General features: G+C 40.4%; 1 protein-coding gene across 7 annotated transcripts in view; it reads left to right on the top strand.

The window, feature by feature from the left end:
* MAPK10 (mitogen-activated protein kinase 10) overlaps nt 1-13,968 on the top strand; it is a 257,681-nt gene that overhangs the window by 168,551 nt on the left and 75,162 nt on the right. For 5 of the 7 annotated variants that reach the window (XM_087724067.1, XM_087724062.1, XM_087724066.1 and 2 more), the window contains exons 7-9: nt 2,367-2,505; nt 4,058-4,223; nt 11,850-11,921. In XM_087724067.1, coding sequence (XP_087580193.1) covers nt 2,367-2,505; nt 4,058-4,223; nt 11,850-11,921 — 377 coding nt within the window. The remainder of the gene's footprint in view (nt 1-2,366; nt 2,506-4,057; nt 4,224-11,849; nt 11,922-13,968) is intronic. The other 2 variants (XM_087724063.1, XM_087724065.1) reach the window with 1 other exon arrangement.

The raw sequence follows: 13,968 nt of genomic DNA, 5'->3' as shown, positions 1-13,968 counted from the left end.
ATAGTTATTTCAAGATGTATTAAATTACACACACACATACACACAGATCCTGTTTCCCCCAAAATAAGACCTCCCTGGATAATAAGCCCAATTGGGGGGGGGCTTGGGGGCTTGCGCTACAATTAGCTCTTCTCCGAAAATAAGCCGTTCCTAAAAATATTGCAACACAGCAGCAGCCATGAGGTGACCACTCTCACTGCACCTCAAAAATAATAAGACCTCCCTGAAAATAAAGCCAAGTGCTTATTTTGGGGTCAAAAAGTCCCCCCCTCTCTTTGTGTATGTATATGTGTGTGTGTATGTAAGTATGCATATATATACATATACATATACATATACATATACATATACATATACATATACATATACATATACATATACATATACATATACATATACATATACATATACATATACATATACATATACATATACATATACATATACATATACATATACATATACATATATATATATATATATATATATATATAAAGATATCTAGTGTCAAAGATTTAATAAGATGTGTGAACTTACTCCATATATACCTAAAAAAAGCAAAAGAAAAGTTATAGGCTCGTTACAATAATTATTAATATATATATATATATATATATATATATATATATATATATATATATATATATATATATATATATATATATATGTTTTTTTATTTGTGCTGATAAATAAAGGGAGACTAGTATAGATCTATTTCAAGCTATTTAGCTCTCATCAGCTAGCCATACCCTTACTGGGATTTGAACCTGGGCTATATTACATACTAGACCAGTGATGGCGAACCTATGACACGCGTGTCAGTGCTGACACGCGTAGCCATTTGGGGTGACACGCACAGGATTTTATGCGATTCATCCTCGGCTCCTGCACGGCCGCCGAGGATGAAAGAATCTGTGCTGGAGGAACGGGGGGGGGGACATGTGATCTCCCCCGCCCACACTCACTTACTGTATCGCCGCCGCCCCTTTCTGAGCGCAGGGGCTGCTGGTAAGGCGTGCGTGCCGTGCGCACACACGTCATCAGCGCGGCGAGGGAGGACCCACAGGAGAGGAGCGCGGGGACAGTGCGCGCCTCTCTCCAGTCAGGCTGGCACAGAGAGTCTTATGTTTTTGTCGAAGTGACACACAATGCGAGTTATGCTCGATTTTTTGCCGATTTTTGACACACCATGCCAAAAAGGTTGCCCATCACTGTACTAGACAGACTTCTTAGCCATTAGGCCACAGGCTCTTATCCGTTATCAGCAAAGCCAGGGTGAAAGGTATCTATTAGATTTTTACAACCCCTGGTAAGCCCCAATTATGGGAGGAAGCTATATATATATTTATTTAGAAATAAGGCCAACATTCAGAATCTAACTCTAGATATATCTATTTAAACAATGCAGGTGACAAAAATGTTGCTAGCCGGAATTTGGGTTCACATATTGTTCTAACTCTTGATTTGTTTATTAAAGAAACTAAGTTTTTCAAGCTTAATGTTAAGCCATGAACCACTCTTTATAAGCCATGATATAAAATATCATTTGGTGACTGAGGACGAGCAATTTGCCAGTTTGGTCTAGTGGTTAAGGAACCAGGCAAGAAAGCCGAAGACTGTGGGCCCTTTGTCATGAAAGCTAGGTGGAAATGGTGAGTTCTAGTCCTGCCTTAGCCATGAAAGCTGATTTGGTGAGTTTGGGCCAGTTACCAGTAGATAGTGAATTCTAGTTCCATCTCAGCCTTGAAAGCCAGCTGAATGACTTTAGACCAATCACTCTCTCTCAGCCCAGCGCACAGGGCTGTGGTGAGGAAGATAGGAGAAATAGAAGGAGGAAGACATGTTGGATATATTCAGTGCCTCAAATACAGTATATTTGTAAAAAATAACAAAGGTGGGATACAGACAAACAAGGAAGGCGGTGGCTCAGTGGCTAAGATGCTGAGCTTGTCGATCAGAAGGTCGGCAGTTTGGCGGTTCGAATCCCTAGTGCCGCGTAGTGGAGTGAGCTCCTGTTACTTTTCCCAGCTTCTGCCAACCTAGAAGTTCGAAAGCATGTAAAAATACAAGTAGAAAAATAGGAACCCCCTTTGGTGGGAAGGTAACAGTGTTTCATGCACCTTTGGCGTTTAGTCATGCCAGCCACATGACCTCGGAGATGTCTTCGGACAGCGCTGGCTCTTTGGCTTTGAAACGGAGATGAGCACCGCCCCCTAGAGTCGGGAACAACTAGAATATATGTACGAGGGGAACCTTTACCTTTTACAGGTATTTGTGAAAGGCTGAAATTGTAGAAAGAAATGCTACAACCGGAAGCATCTCACAGGTGCCAAGGAATGATGATGTCACTTTGTTCTCCTGTCTAGTTACTTAGTAATGGAGTTGATGGATGCCAATTTGTGCCAGGTGATTCAAATGGAGTTAGATCACGAGAGAATGTCTTACCTGCTCTATCAGATGCTGTGTGGTATCAAACACCTTCACTCTGCAGGAATCATTCACAGGGTAAGCTGGCCATCCTCCCTTTCGAAGTATGAACGATTTTCCCACAAGAATGAAATGAAGAAAATTATAAATGTTACTCTTGTGGTTTCTTGATTATTCATGGACATGCCCATCTCAAGCTTTTATTGCACTTCTATCATAGCCAGAAACACTGGAATGAGCAACAGTGTAGATTTCAAAGCCCAAGAGGGGAGCACATGGAACCCTAAATTTGTTGTTTGCATCCCTGAAATCTATTGTAACTACATTTGCTACGGTAGCAAGGTTTTTAAGATAGAAAACATGCAAAAGTACAAGTCCTGTTGTTTTAGAAACTAAAGGGAAACCCCCCTCATCCAAAATCCTCTAAAAAAAAATCAATAGTATTGAAAATCCTGGTCTGTGAGACCATATCAAGAAATTAATTCCACAGGAAGACTAACTATATTTTTGAGATTGTCTATAACACTGTGCACAAGGGATGCGGTGGCTCAGTGGCTAAGACGCTGAGCTTGTTAATCAGAAGGTCGGCAGTTCAGCGGTTTGAATCCCTAGCGCCATGTAACAGAGTGAGGTCCCGTTACTTGTTCCAGCTTCTACCAACCTAGCAATTCGAAAGCACATAAAAAATGCAAGTAGAAAAATAGGAACGACCTTTGATGGGAAGGTAACAGCATTCCGTGTGCCTTCGGTGTTTAGTCATGCCGGCCACGTGACCACGGAGATGTCTTTGGTCTCTTTGGCTTGGAAACGGAGATGAGCACCACCCCTAGAGCCGGAAACGACTAGCATGCATTTGCGGGGGAACCTTTTCCTTTACCTATAACAAAATCTTGCAAGTCTCATTGTGGCTACACCTCCACCCCTTCACTCCAATGTGTCTGGAAGGCTCACCTGATTCTCTTCCAACCATTGTCTCATTTCTCAGATCTTAATAAGTGGTTCAGCCCCTTTTGCCTAAATAGTGGCTCTTGTATATTTCCATCATCTTCCTTATTGTCATCTTCCTTATTGTCTACCTGGTTCCACTAAGGGATTATGACACTGTTAAATGCCAGGGAAATCAGGAGATTCAGGCAGTTCAAATGAGTTTGCAAGCTTAAGTTCTCTATAAAAATCTGACCTACTAACGGTCAAGGGAAATAAAGGGAATAAAAGGTATTCCCGGGGGGGGGGGGGCTTAGGTCTCTTGTGGGCATGTAGATACTAATGACTTATGATGCGTTTGACCTTTCCCTTGGGCTTAGTCTGGTCATCTCCTACAGACACAACCACAACCACTTTGTTGCATCACTGGCCCATTATTGATACTCTCAGTTGTCTCCAAAAATGTTAAATGAGATCCTTGTGTGGTCATCAAACTTTTGGCGATCACTGAAATACTGATTACCTTTCTTGCCTCACCAGTGAATAATCTTCAGCCAGCTGAAGGCCCTCTTGGGTCTTTCATTTCACACTCTTCTCCCACAATAGACAAAAACCAATGATATTATGGGTGTGAGATTAATGCCTATCCCTTTCTCTCTCTCTTGCATCTCCCTCTCCCCCCCCTCTCTCTCCCTCTCTCTTTCAGGATTTAAAACCAAGTAATATTGTGGTAAAATCAGACTGTACGTTGAAGATCCTGGATTTTGGACTGGCCAGGACTGCAGGCACTAGCTTCATGATGACACCCTATGTGGTCACACGCTATTACAGAGCACCAGAAGTCATCCTGGGAATGGGCTACAAGGAGAATGGTAGGACATATAAATGTGGAGAAAATTGAGACAGAGAAAAGTAAGGACTGTCAATTGTCTGGGGAGGGGAGGGAAAGGAGGAGCAAACCAGTTCTGGATAGGATCTGACTCTGCAAATGTCATTTGATGAAACCAACATGAAAACAAAAAAACTTTACTATCTACACAAGTGAAGGACTGCGATACCATCAATTTAGAATTCAACAGACTGTAGGGGAGAATTTGCAAGTCTTAGGTCTGATATTAAAAGCCACAACCACTGGCCAACTTGTCATTTTGAGAATAGAAATAACATGTCCATTGAATTCCCTGCTAAATTACTACAAGAAGAGTTACTGAAGAGAAGAGAATGGTGCAGCTCACCAGGCAATTAAAAAAAAAAAAGATCACATTGGACGCCATGCTATACAATATACCTCTCAACCTAACTGAGATATAAAGAGCTAATTTAGATAAACATACAGCCTTTCTATATACGAGGACTGCTCCTATCTAAGATTAGCGCTGTGTCCAAATGTGCCTATAATGGTCTCAATCTCTAAAAAATACCAGAACATCGTGATATAATATTCTTTTCATTAAAAAACAAACAAACAAGCTTTGTTTCACTATCCACAAAACCATTTTTCAATGCTGCAGAAGGAAACAGTGAAGGAAGACTAAGGATGGGAGTAAGGGAGAATTAAGGTGTAATCTCCACCTTCTTGACTTCAAGGAACAGCATCGAGGTCACAAAACATGATGGCACAAAATGCCTGCAGGCAGTAAGAGGGAAAGCCCAAAGGCAGCATGAAAATGCCCTCACGTTAGAGCAAAAGAGCAGCCTTTGTCCCTGTCACATGAACTTTGAACATCTTTACTGGATTCAAAACATCATCCTTATTAATCCTTCCCTTCTCTAAATTGGCCCTCATCAACTACGCTTTCCAAACTCGGCAGAGGTATGGAGGCTTCAGGCCTAACCACAATGCATTTACTTTGATTTAGTGTAAAAAAAAAGGTTGGCATGATTTATGACACACAGTTGATTGATTCACACAATACACTAACTCCAAAGCAAGGAAAGGACATGATGAGCTTGCTGTGACATTTAAAATCTGGGACTCAGGGGTGGGTTTCAGGCGGTTCGCGGTGGTCCCCGCGAACCGGTTGGTCGGCGAACCCGGAAGTAAGTAACTTCTGGGAACGCCGAAGGATCCACCCACCCGCCCGCGTTTCTTACCCAGTTTTGACGAGTTCTGCGCTTCCATGCATGCGCAGGACGCATACAGCGCCTGCGCGATCCTCCAGGAGCAGCTGGAGCATCACACAGGTGTTAGTACGCATGCGCGCACTGAGCGCATGCACGAGGACGCCGCTGGCCCCGTTCCATCCGAACCGGTTGGAACGGGGCGAGAACCCCACCCCTGCTGGGACTCCTTTCCTCCCCATTCCTTTCAGGTAGAAAGTTTAATCTAGAACAGAGGTGGGGAACGCAGAAGTGGCTTGCTGCCGGTTCGGCCCAGTTCAGCCGAACTGGTAGTGGCAGTGGTGGGAGGCTCTGCCCACCCGCCTGGACACTTCTGCTCATGCGCGGAAGCGTTGCAGGTGAGCACAAGCGAACTGGTAGTCAACCGGTTAGCAACCGCCTACTGGGGGAAAGATGGTCCCTTTATGACTTGTGGACTTCAACTCCCAGAATTCCTGAGCCTGTATGGCCGGCTCAGGAATTCTGGGAGTTGAACTGCACAAGTCATAAAAGGGCCATTGTTCTCCACCCCAATTTAGAAAGAGGGGAGGTCTATTAAAGTCAGAGCAATAACAAAGCCATTTTGGCTACACTTCTTCTGGAGCAATATTTGAACTGAAAGTTTCTCAGCTCAGCTGTAGAAAATCTGCTAAAATCCTCTATTATCATAAAAATGCAGAAATGACTTTAGATGGGTCCATTTTGATGCTACCACGTTAAAAAATAAAATAATGTAGTCCTTATATTTAGGTCCCTAGGTAAGAGGAGAAGATAGTGATGTGAAAATTGTACCCTATTATACCATAATTGTGCAATTTTCTTCTTTTTTAAAAAAAAATGAGGTGGATAGAGTTGGAGAGGAACCTCTTCTAGCCCAAATGACCTGCTAACGAGAGAAGGATATTATTTTGTTATGCTCAATTCTTTTCATCCTACCAAGTATTTCTTTGCTTAAAAAGAATCCCTGCTAATAGTACATTATTATGATATGATTGCATAAATGACATGGATCAAGGCTGCAAATAAAACGACAGAAATGCATTCATTAGATTGCTATTTTGCTAAGAATATGTTGTGTGTGTTAAATGTAATGAGGAAATTCTGCACCTTTGAAACCTTTCCCCTTTAAGTTGGGGAATCCAATTAGCCTCCTGCAGCTCTTTTAACTGACATTTTGACTACAATCTGCAAGCTGACATTTAGCACTGATTTTTAGCCTGATTTCGCCATTGATTATATTGGATCAAAATGTGGTCTACTTTTAAAGTAGACCTTGCATTTGCTGTTTCAAACTGTCAGTTGTCCTAAAAGTAATTCTAGTTGTAGTTAGTTATCAATAGTACTCAGATTTTTTTTTAAAAATGATATCTTTTTTTAAAACGATAATAAAGAATGAGATGCTTTGGAAATCTTCTTATTCAGAAGTTTTGTAATAGCCAACTGGAAAAAGGTGAGATCAAGGGTTGGTTTTGATTTAGAATGTAAGCTCTAAAGAAGCACAAGACTTATTAAGACAGGTTTCTGTGGACAGAAACATAATATAGGCAATCTACACTGGTTCAGACAAAAGACCAAATAATCATTGGCAATCCTAAAAAACTACAAAAACACAGGGATACGATGTCATTTTCCATTCAGGTTGGCCAATATGGTCTTCCTTTTCTACCGAACAGAATTCAGACATCCCTCAGAACTGAAACATCTACTAGAACTTCCTCAAGAAATTCATGATCAAGCTCTTTATATCATTCCTGTGATAGTTAAAATTAATTTATTTCACATAGGCAAAACTAGAGTAGGATATTATTGTGCAATGAACAATCCAGTAATTTTGCTGCTTCGTGAAAGTCAAGTGAGAAAGGGACTCATCTATCAATGGGACTACATTGATATATTGCGTTGTGAGAAATTAATTTCAGGTTTTGAATTCCCGGAACGTTGTAAATATAATAGAACCATTGTAAGAAAGAAGAGACATAAATTTTATTCTAAACTTAAAATAGTTTAGTTTAGTTTAGTTTAGTTTATTTGTCTTGTATGCCGCCCACTCCCGAAGGACTCCGGGCGGCTCACAATAGACAAGGGAAGGGGGATAAATAGACAAAGACAACAATTTAAAAAACGCAACATTCACAGTTTCCGTGGGGCTGGATGTTTCACAAGCCCCCCGGCCTGCTGGAGCAGCCAGGACTTGGTAGCTTTGCGGAAGGCCGGGAGGGTAGTAAGGGTCCGGATCTCCATGGGGAGGTCATTCCAGAGGGCTGGAGCTGCAACAGAGAAGGCTCTCCCCCGGGGAGTCGCCAGCTGACATTGGCTGGCAGATGGAATCCGGAGGAGACCTAACCTGTGAGATCTAATCGGTCTATGGGAGGTAAAATATTAATTAATCGTCTTAAATTTTTGGAAGGAATGTCATTTATTTTAAATTAATGTCCATCCATTGTGCTATTTGCCTTTTAGGGCCATTCCATGCTTTCATTTTTTCTGGATGAAAGTTTATGGATAATATATTTTACCTTTATTTGCTTACCTCTTGTTCCCAAGGTTCCTAAATTATTGTTCCCTTTAAAATACTTGCTTTTTCAGACTTGTCCATCTTGTCCTCTAAATGAAACATTTTATACAGATTTGTTTTGGTTAATAAAAAGAATAGCTTGATTCCACAACAATTTGTTTCTTTGCCAAGGATGCAAAAAAGAGAAGAAGCAGAGGAAAAGAAAATAGATTAGAAGAGAATTAGAAAATAATTGCTAGGCATACCATGGATGATACTGATAGAATAAGTTAGCCCTTTTTCATGGTGGGTTCATATTGCTAAAATAGTTGGATTTCAGCCTGAATATTATGTTGTGTGTGCACCTTTAATGAACAACACCCCCCCACACACACCCCCACACACACAATATTACTTATCACTGGGAAAGTATGACATCTGCAAGTGGACAGGACTCTCCAAGTCTTGACATCACTCATTTGAAATCCTCTCCCCATTAGACAGAAAAGTAGGCAACAGGATAGGATAAAGTTAATAGGTAAAGAAATCTATGACATGGGCGTCAAACTTGCTGCATCACGTTGCCGTCATGTGATGTTTTGTGACATTTCTCCCATTTGCAGAATTGGGGTGGGTGTGGCCTACGCATGATGCATCGATTCTGTGGTCCGCCAGTTTGACATCCCTGATCTATGACTATCCTATGTTGAGACAATCATGTTATATCTCCGGTTTGTAGGAGGTATTCATATAATGCCCCTTGGTAACTGGGATCTCCAAATTTGGCAACTTTAAGACTTGTGGACTAACTCCCAGAATTCCCCAGCCATCATGGCTGGATGAGGAATTCTAGGAACTGAAATCCATAAGTCTTAAAGTTGCCAAGTTTGGAAACCCTTGCTCTATAAAGCCATCATCATCATGTATAATATAAAAACAATGTTGGTTGGGACTCAATTCCATACTGGCAATGCCTTTAACTAGGTATACTTTCCAGGGAAAACCATTTTAAGATAAAAATGGTAAGGAGGCTTGATAGTGATAGGAAATCCTAGTTTTAGTTGGAACCAAATCTACCAGTACCAGTTCGGATACCTAAAATTGACTCAAAATGGAAGCCATGTCTTTCTTGAGGAATGCGGTAGGTACCATATATCAGACACATCCCCTAATGTAGTCCTATCATTGCTAAATATATTGATGTAGAGGGTTTTTTTTGCTTTATATCTAACAGAGATAGAAAGATGAATAATTACTCCATCATATTTCACATGTCCCTTAAATTTCTTTAAACTGGATCATGGGCAATCCTGTCCTTGTGAAGTCTTTTCTAACTGCCTGACCCCTGTATTTTTCATCTGTAATTATGGACTAGGGGTTTAGTTGGAGTAGCTATTAATGAAAAATTACTTAGGGAAGGAATAGAAAGAAATATTAGAAATAATACCAGGCTCTTAATTAAACTCTGCTTCTCATGATAACTTCACCTAAAAAAGTATCCATAGCAAAAGTTGCTTCTATATTTGTCTTATAGCTATTTATTTCAACTTAAATCAATGGCCTACTATGGAATATCTCTTGATTTAGTCTTCAGCTGAACATTTTGAGGAGTTCCAGTATCGCTGATTTTGGGTGTGACTGACCCACAGGGGGAAGATTATTGTTGATTTGCCTTCTGTCTCTGTTCCTTCCCAAGGACCACTTGATAATTAGTTACCACTCATACAATGAACCTGAAAAGCAGACCTAAAGATTATATCTTCTTATATACATAAAAATGGCTGTGTGTGTGTATGTTCCAGTATAACTCTGGAACACCTCGAGCAATTTCAACCAAATTTGGTCCACAGATGACTTACTCTCTGGAAACAAATACTGTGGGGGTAAGACACCCCTAACACACCTGTGTGTGTTCTGCTAAGATACAGCCTGTTGTGCCTTAAAATGGCTTCTACTTTCTGCTGTAAAATGGATTTTACTGTACAGCATAGTGGAGTTGCCATGGTTAATGGCTTCACAGTACTCCACAAGGGGGTTCCCTCTGGTAAGGAGGAACATTAGAAATTACGTTTGGTCCGGACATTTTCCCCCTATAAATAAATACCCAGGCAACCCCAGGTTATAACCCCAGGTTATAAATCTCTCTCTGTCCATTCCTTAACTATATCGTGGGTCCTTTTAGGTTTCTCTGTTGTGATCAAAGAACCACCCCAAATATTTTTAAAGCACCCCCATCAGTTAAAGTACAAAGCATCCAACCCGTCTCTCAACGGTTTATAAAATCTCTCGGTATGGCTAATAGGATGATCTTACCAGATTAGCTGAGGCCTTTAAAACACTGAACCTCATCGGCTGCATGGAAACAACTCTTTGCTCTTTCGTGGACACATAAAGCTGAAAGGCCCCATAATGCGGCTTATTCCTGTACAATCATTATTCTGAGAGAAAGACAATTTTAAAAAAAGGTTTGAGAAGGAACAAGGTGATTATAACCTGTTGGCTGTATAATTTATAGGCATTCTTAGCAAAGTGGCAATATGCTAAAAGAAGAGCACTCTGAATACCTTTGCAATTTCACAGGAAAAAAAGGAGTTAGGACATCCTCCCCGTATCGCTTATCCAGATACATAAAACAGTCTGACTTAGCGATTGTAGTAGCTGGAAACTTATAAATGTGGCTTAGAAACGGCTCCACATAAAGGCTATTAGTAAACATAGCGGGAATCAAAAGCTCATAAAATGTTCCTTTTTTTAAGCTACATCTTCACCACACGGCAACCATTGACCCAGGTTTTTTTTAAAAAAATTAATCCTCCCAAATGCTATTAAGTAGCCCTTTTGGAATGATTAGCTTTTTCTCATCCCCACGTCCCAAATCCATTTACTTTGTAATTTCCTTGTGCAGGGGAATAAACAAGAACGTGTAATGAGAATACGTCAACTTTTCTGGTACCGTTTAAAGGGAGTGACCTGGGTGAAATAGAATTACCAGGTTTGATTCTCCCTGCATAGGGTCAATTAGAAATGATTGGAGCTCCATGCCATGCTGTCGACGTTCAAAATAAGTCCCGATGAATTTAGAAGGCTTTATTCCCAGAAAAGTGGGTATAAGATTTCATCTCTGAATAAATAAGGTCTTTATCTATGGCACACAGTATAAGAAAGTGGAACATTAATACCAAGTGTCAACGATTTTGAAATTATATTTCCATTCTTTCAGTAAAGGGGAATGGACATTTGACGAAGTAGGTATTTTCTGATTTCGTGGACCTCCAAGCTGCTGCTTTTTATGAAATACAGGTAGTCCTCAACTTATGGCCACAACTGAGCCCAAAATATATGCTGCTAAGCGACACAGTTGTTAAGGGAGCCTTGCTCCACTTTTACGACCTTTCTTGGTACATTTCTTAGGTGAATCATAGCAGTAGTTAAGTCAGGGTTAGGGTTAGGGTTGTGAAGTGGACCGACTTCCCCTTTGACTCTGCTGATCATCCAAAGGTGATCAAATGACCCTGGGACACTGCAACCATCATAAATATGAGTCAGTTGCCAAGCATCTGAATTTGGATGGGGATGCTCTAATAGTCGTAAGTGTGAAAAACACTAAAGTCACTAAATTCAGTGCGGTTGTAACTTTGAATGGTTGCTAAATGACCTGTTGTAAGTCGAGGACTACCTGTAATTGTGCATGGGGGTGGGTATTTTGTCTGTCTCTGTGTGTGTGTGTATCTGTATTTTTAAAGAAATGTTTGGTGGAAGGTACATAAAATTGTGCTTTCTCTGATAAACCTCCTCTTTTTCCCCCCTCCTATAGGATCCAAAGTGTTTTAGTTAACTTTTCCTGTTCCTTCCCCCCACTCCCCACCCCTTTTCTCTCTTCATTTCCCTGTCTCTACCGTTCTAGTGGATATATGGTCAGTAGGATGCATTATGGGAGAAATGGTGCGCCATAAAATCCTCTTTCCAGGAAGGGACTGTATCCTTATGCCATTTGCAATTTTCATTGAATTATTCATTTCCCATCCCGCGCAGGCTCATTCTGCAGTTTTCTAATCAAATACAGAATATGCAAGAGGAACACAAAGCTAGAAGCAAAAAAAAAAACAACAAAAGCAGACGATCTCCCCAAACCCCGAATTGTAGAGCTGCGTGGAATTATTATTGGAGTCATCTGAAATTCAGAGATGATGATTGGGAGGGGGGGGGGAAGCAAATATACAGCAAATATTGTCACATCCAATTTTACTACTCTACTTTTATCTGTGTTAACGCTTTTAAGAAAATGGCTGATGTGTTTCTTTAAGCTTTTTTTAAAAAACTTTCCCCACTCCCTTTTTGGCTTGATGCTTTGAACATTGTAATCCTTTTGACCTTTGTGGTGGCATCATAACCTTTTGCTTGCTAATGCATCGTTGGTTTGGGTCCACCTTCGCGTTGTATGGATTCAGAGATGGGTCAATACAACATTGATGCTGAATGTTTTGATTTATTTCCCCTGTTGCCTAGAAATCTTCTTCAGTTCTTTCTGATGCAGTTACTCCGATTTTCAGAATGAGCTTTCCTTAGTGTGGCTATTAATATTGCCCTTATTATCCATGGAGGTTCTGTATTATGAACAAGGCTTTGGCTACAGCCTATTTTCTTTTGTCCATTTGAGCTTTGGTGATATTCTTTTGGCCATCTCTCAAAGATGGTGAAAGCAATATTGGAAAACGAAAAGAACTAAAACAAAGAAAAAAGAAAAGTTCTATCTTAGCTTTGGGAGTATACAGTAAGAAATTCTATTAGTAAGAGGGGGAAAACTGTATGTTTATTTCAACATTTTTTGTGTTAAAAGGAAACAAACATCTCGTTGATAAATTGGTGGTATGATAGCTGGACAGCCATGCATGTTGAACAGTTTTGAGTTATAAAAATATGGTGATTTGTCCAATAGATTGAGGCAAATTCTCCAGTCTTTCATATAGAGGAAGTAGGCTCTTATTGAATAATAGGAAGACTGTATCGTCTACATTCACCAGCTTGCATTCAAAATCAGCTGTAAAGATTAACAGATGAATTGTCAGATAACCACACATCTGCAGAGATTTCCATTTTGCTTGAAAGTGGAAATCTGGAGTGTTATCAGCAACGCAACAGAAACACCCCTAAATAAATCTTCTACTCATCACAATTGTAATCTATCTCAATTGGCCCACAAGTTGCCATTTAAGCCCACCTGGATCCACACATATTTCTCATACCTGCAAGATTTTCAATGACACAGGGAATTTCACCCTGTGTGAACCAAGAGAGAGAAATGTTACCTACTCTAGAGTTTTGAGTGTGTCCTGAAAGGTATAAAACTTTTGTTCAGCTCTAAGTTTCAATTTTATGGTTTGTTTAATTTTTTTTTTTGGCTATTTTGGCATGCTGGTTTTTTTTGCCAAGGGACATTGAAATATGCTTTTGGGAAGTTGGCTGCCCTGTTATATTTCTCAATAAATATAAATCCAACATCACTCCCAAGGCATAAAATCCTATAATGTGTTTTATATATTCACACAAGCAAACATGAATCATTGCTTGGATGTTTTTTCATTTGCTAAATGTAAAACAAACCGCTCCAAACATTTCCCATATCATAGAGTCAAAGTTAAAAGATATTCTCCTGCACCCCACCCTATGAAAGAGGGAGATAGCTAATTTTATCTATAATGTAGAACAGTGATGGTGAACCTTTTCGGCACTGAGTTGTCCAAATTGGAAAGCATGTGCATACGCGCTGGAACCCCGGAAACTTGGAGACATCTTGTCTTCGGATTTCTGGGATTCTGGCACGCATGAAGATCAGATGGCCAGGGCGCATGCATGCACCGGAAACCAGAAGAACAACTGGTGACGGTGCGCATGCCCACAGAGAGGGCTCTGTGTGCCACCTCTGGCACGTGTGCCATAGGTTCGCCATCACGGATATAAAGGCTCCACTCTTGATTGCTATTACGGCAGGGAAATATATTTTATCTTTGAATACTCAATGTGAT

This window comes from Thamnophis sirtalis, unplaced genomic scaffold, assembly GCF_051295495.1.
Source record: "Thamnophis sirtalis isolate CommonGarterSnake01/CBP01778 unplaced genomic scaffold, rThaSir2_p1.2 scaffold_10, whole genome shotgun sequence".
Classification (NCBI taxonomy): domain Eukaryota; kingdom Metazoa; phylum Chordata; class Lepidosauria; order Squamata; family Natricidae; genus Thamnophis; species Thamnophis sirtalis.
This window is presented reverse-complemented; position numbering and strand designations above follow the sequence as displayed.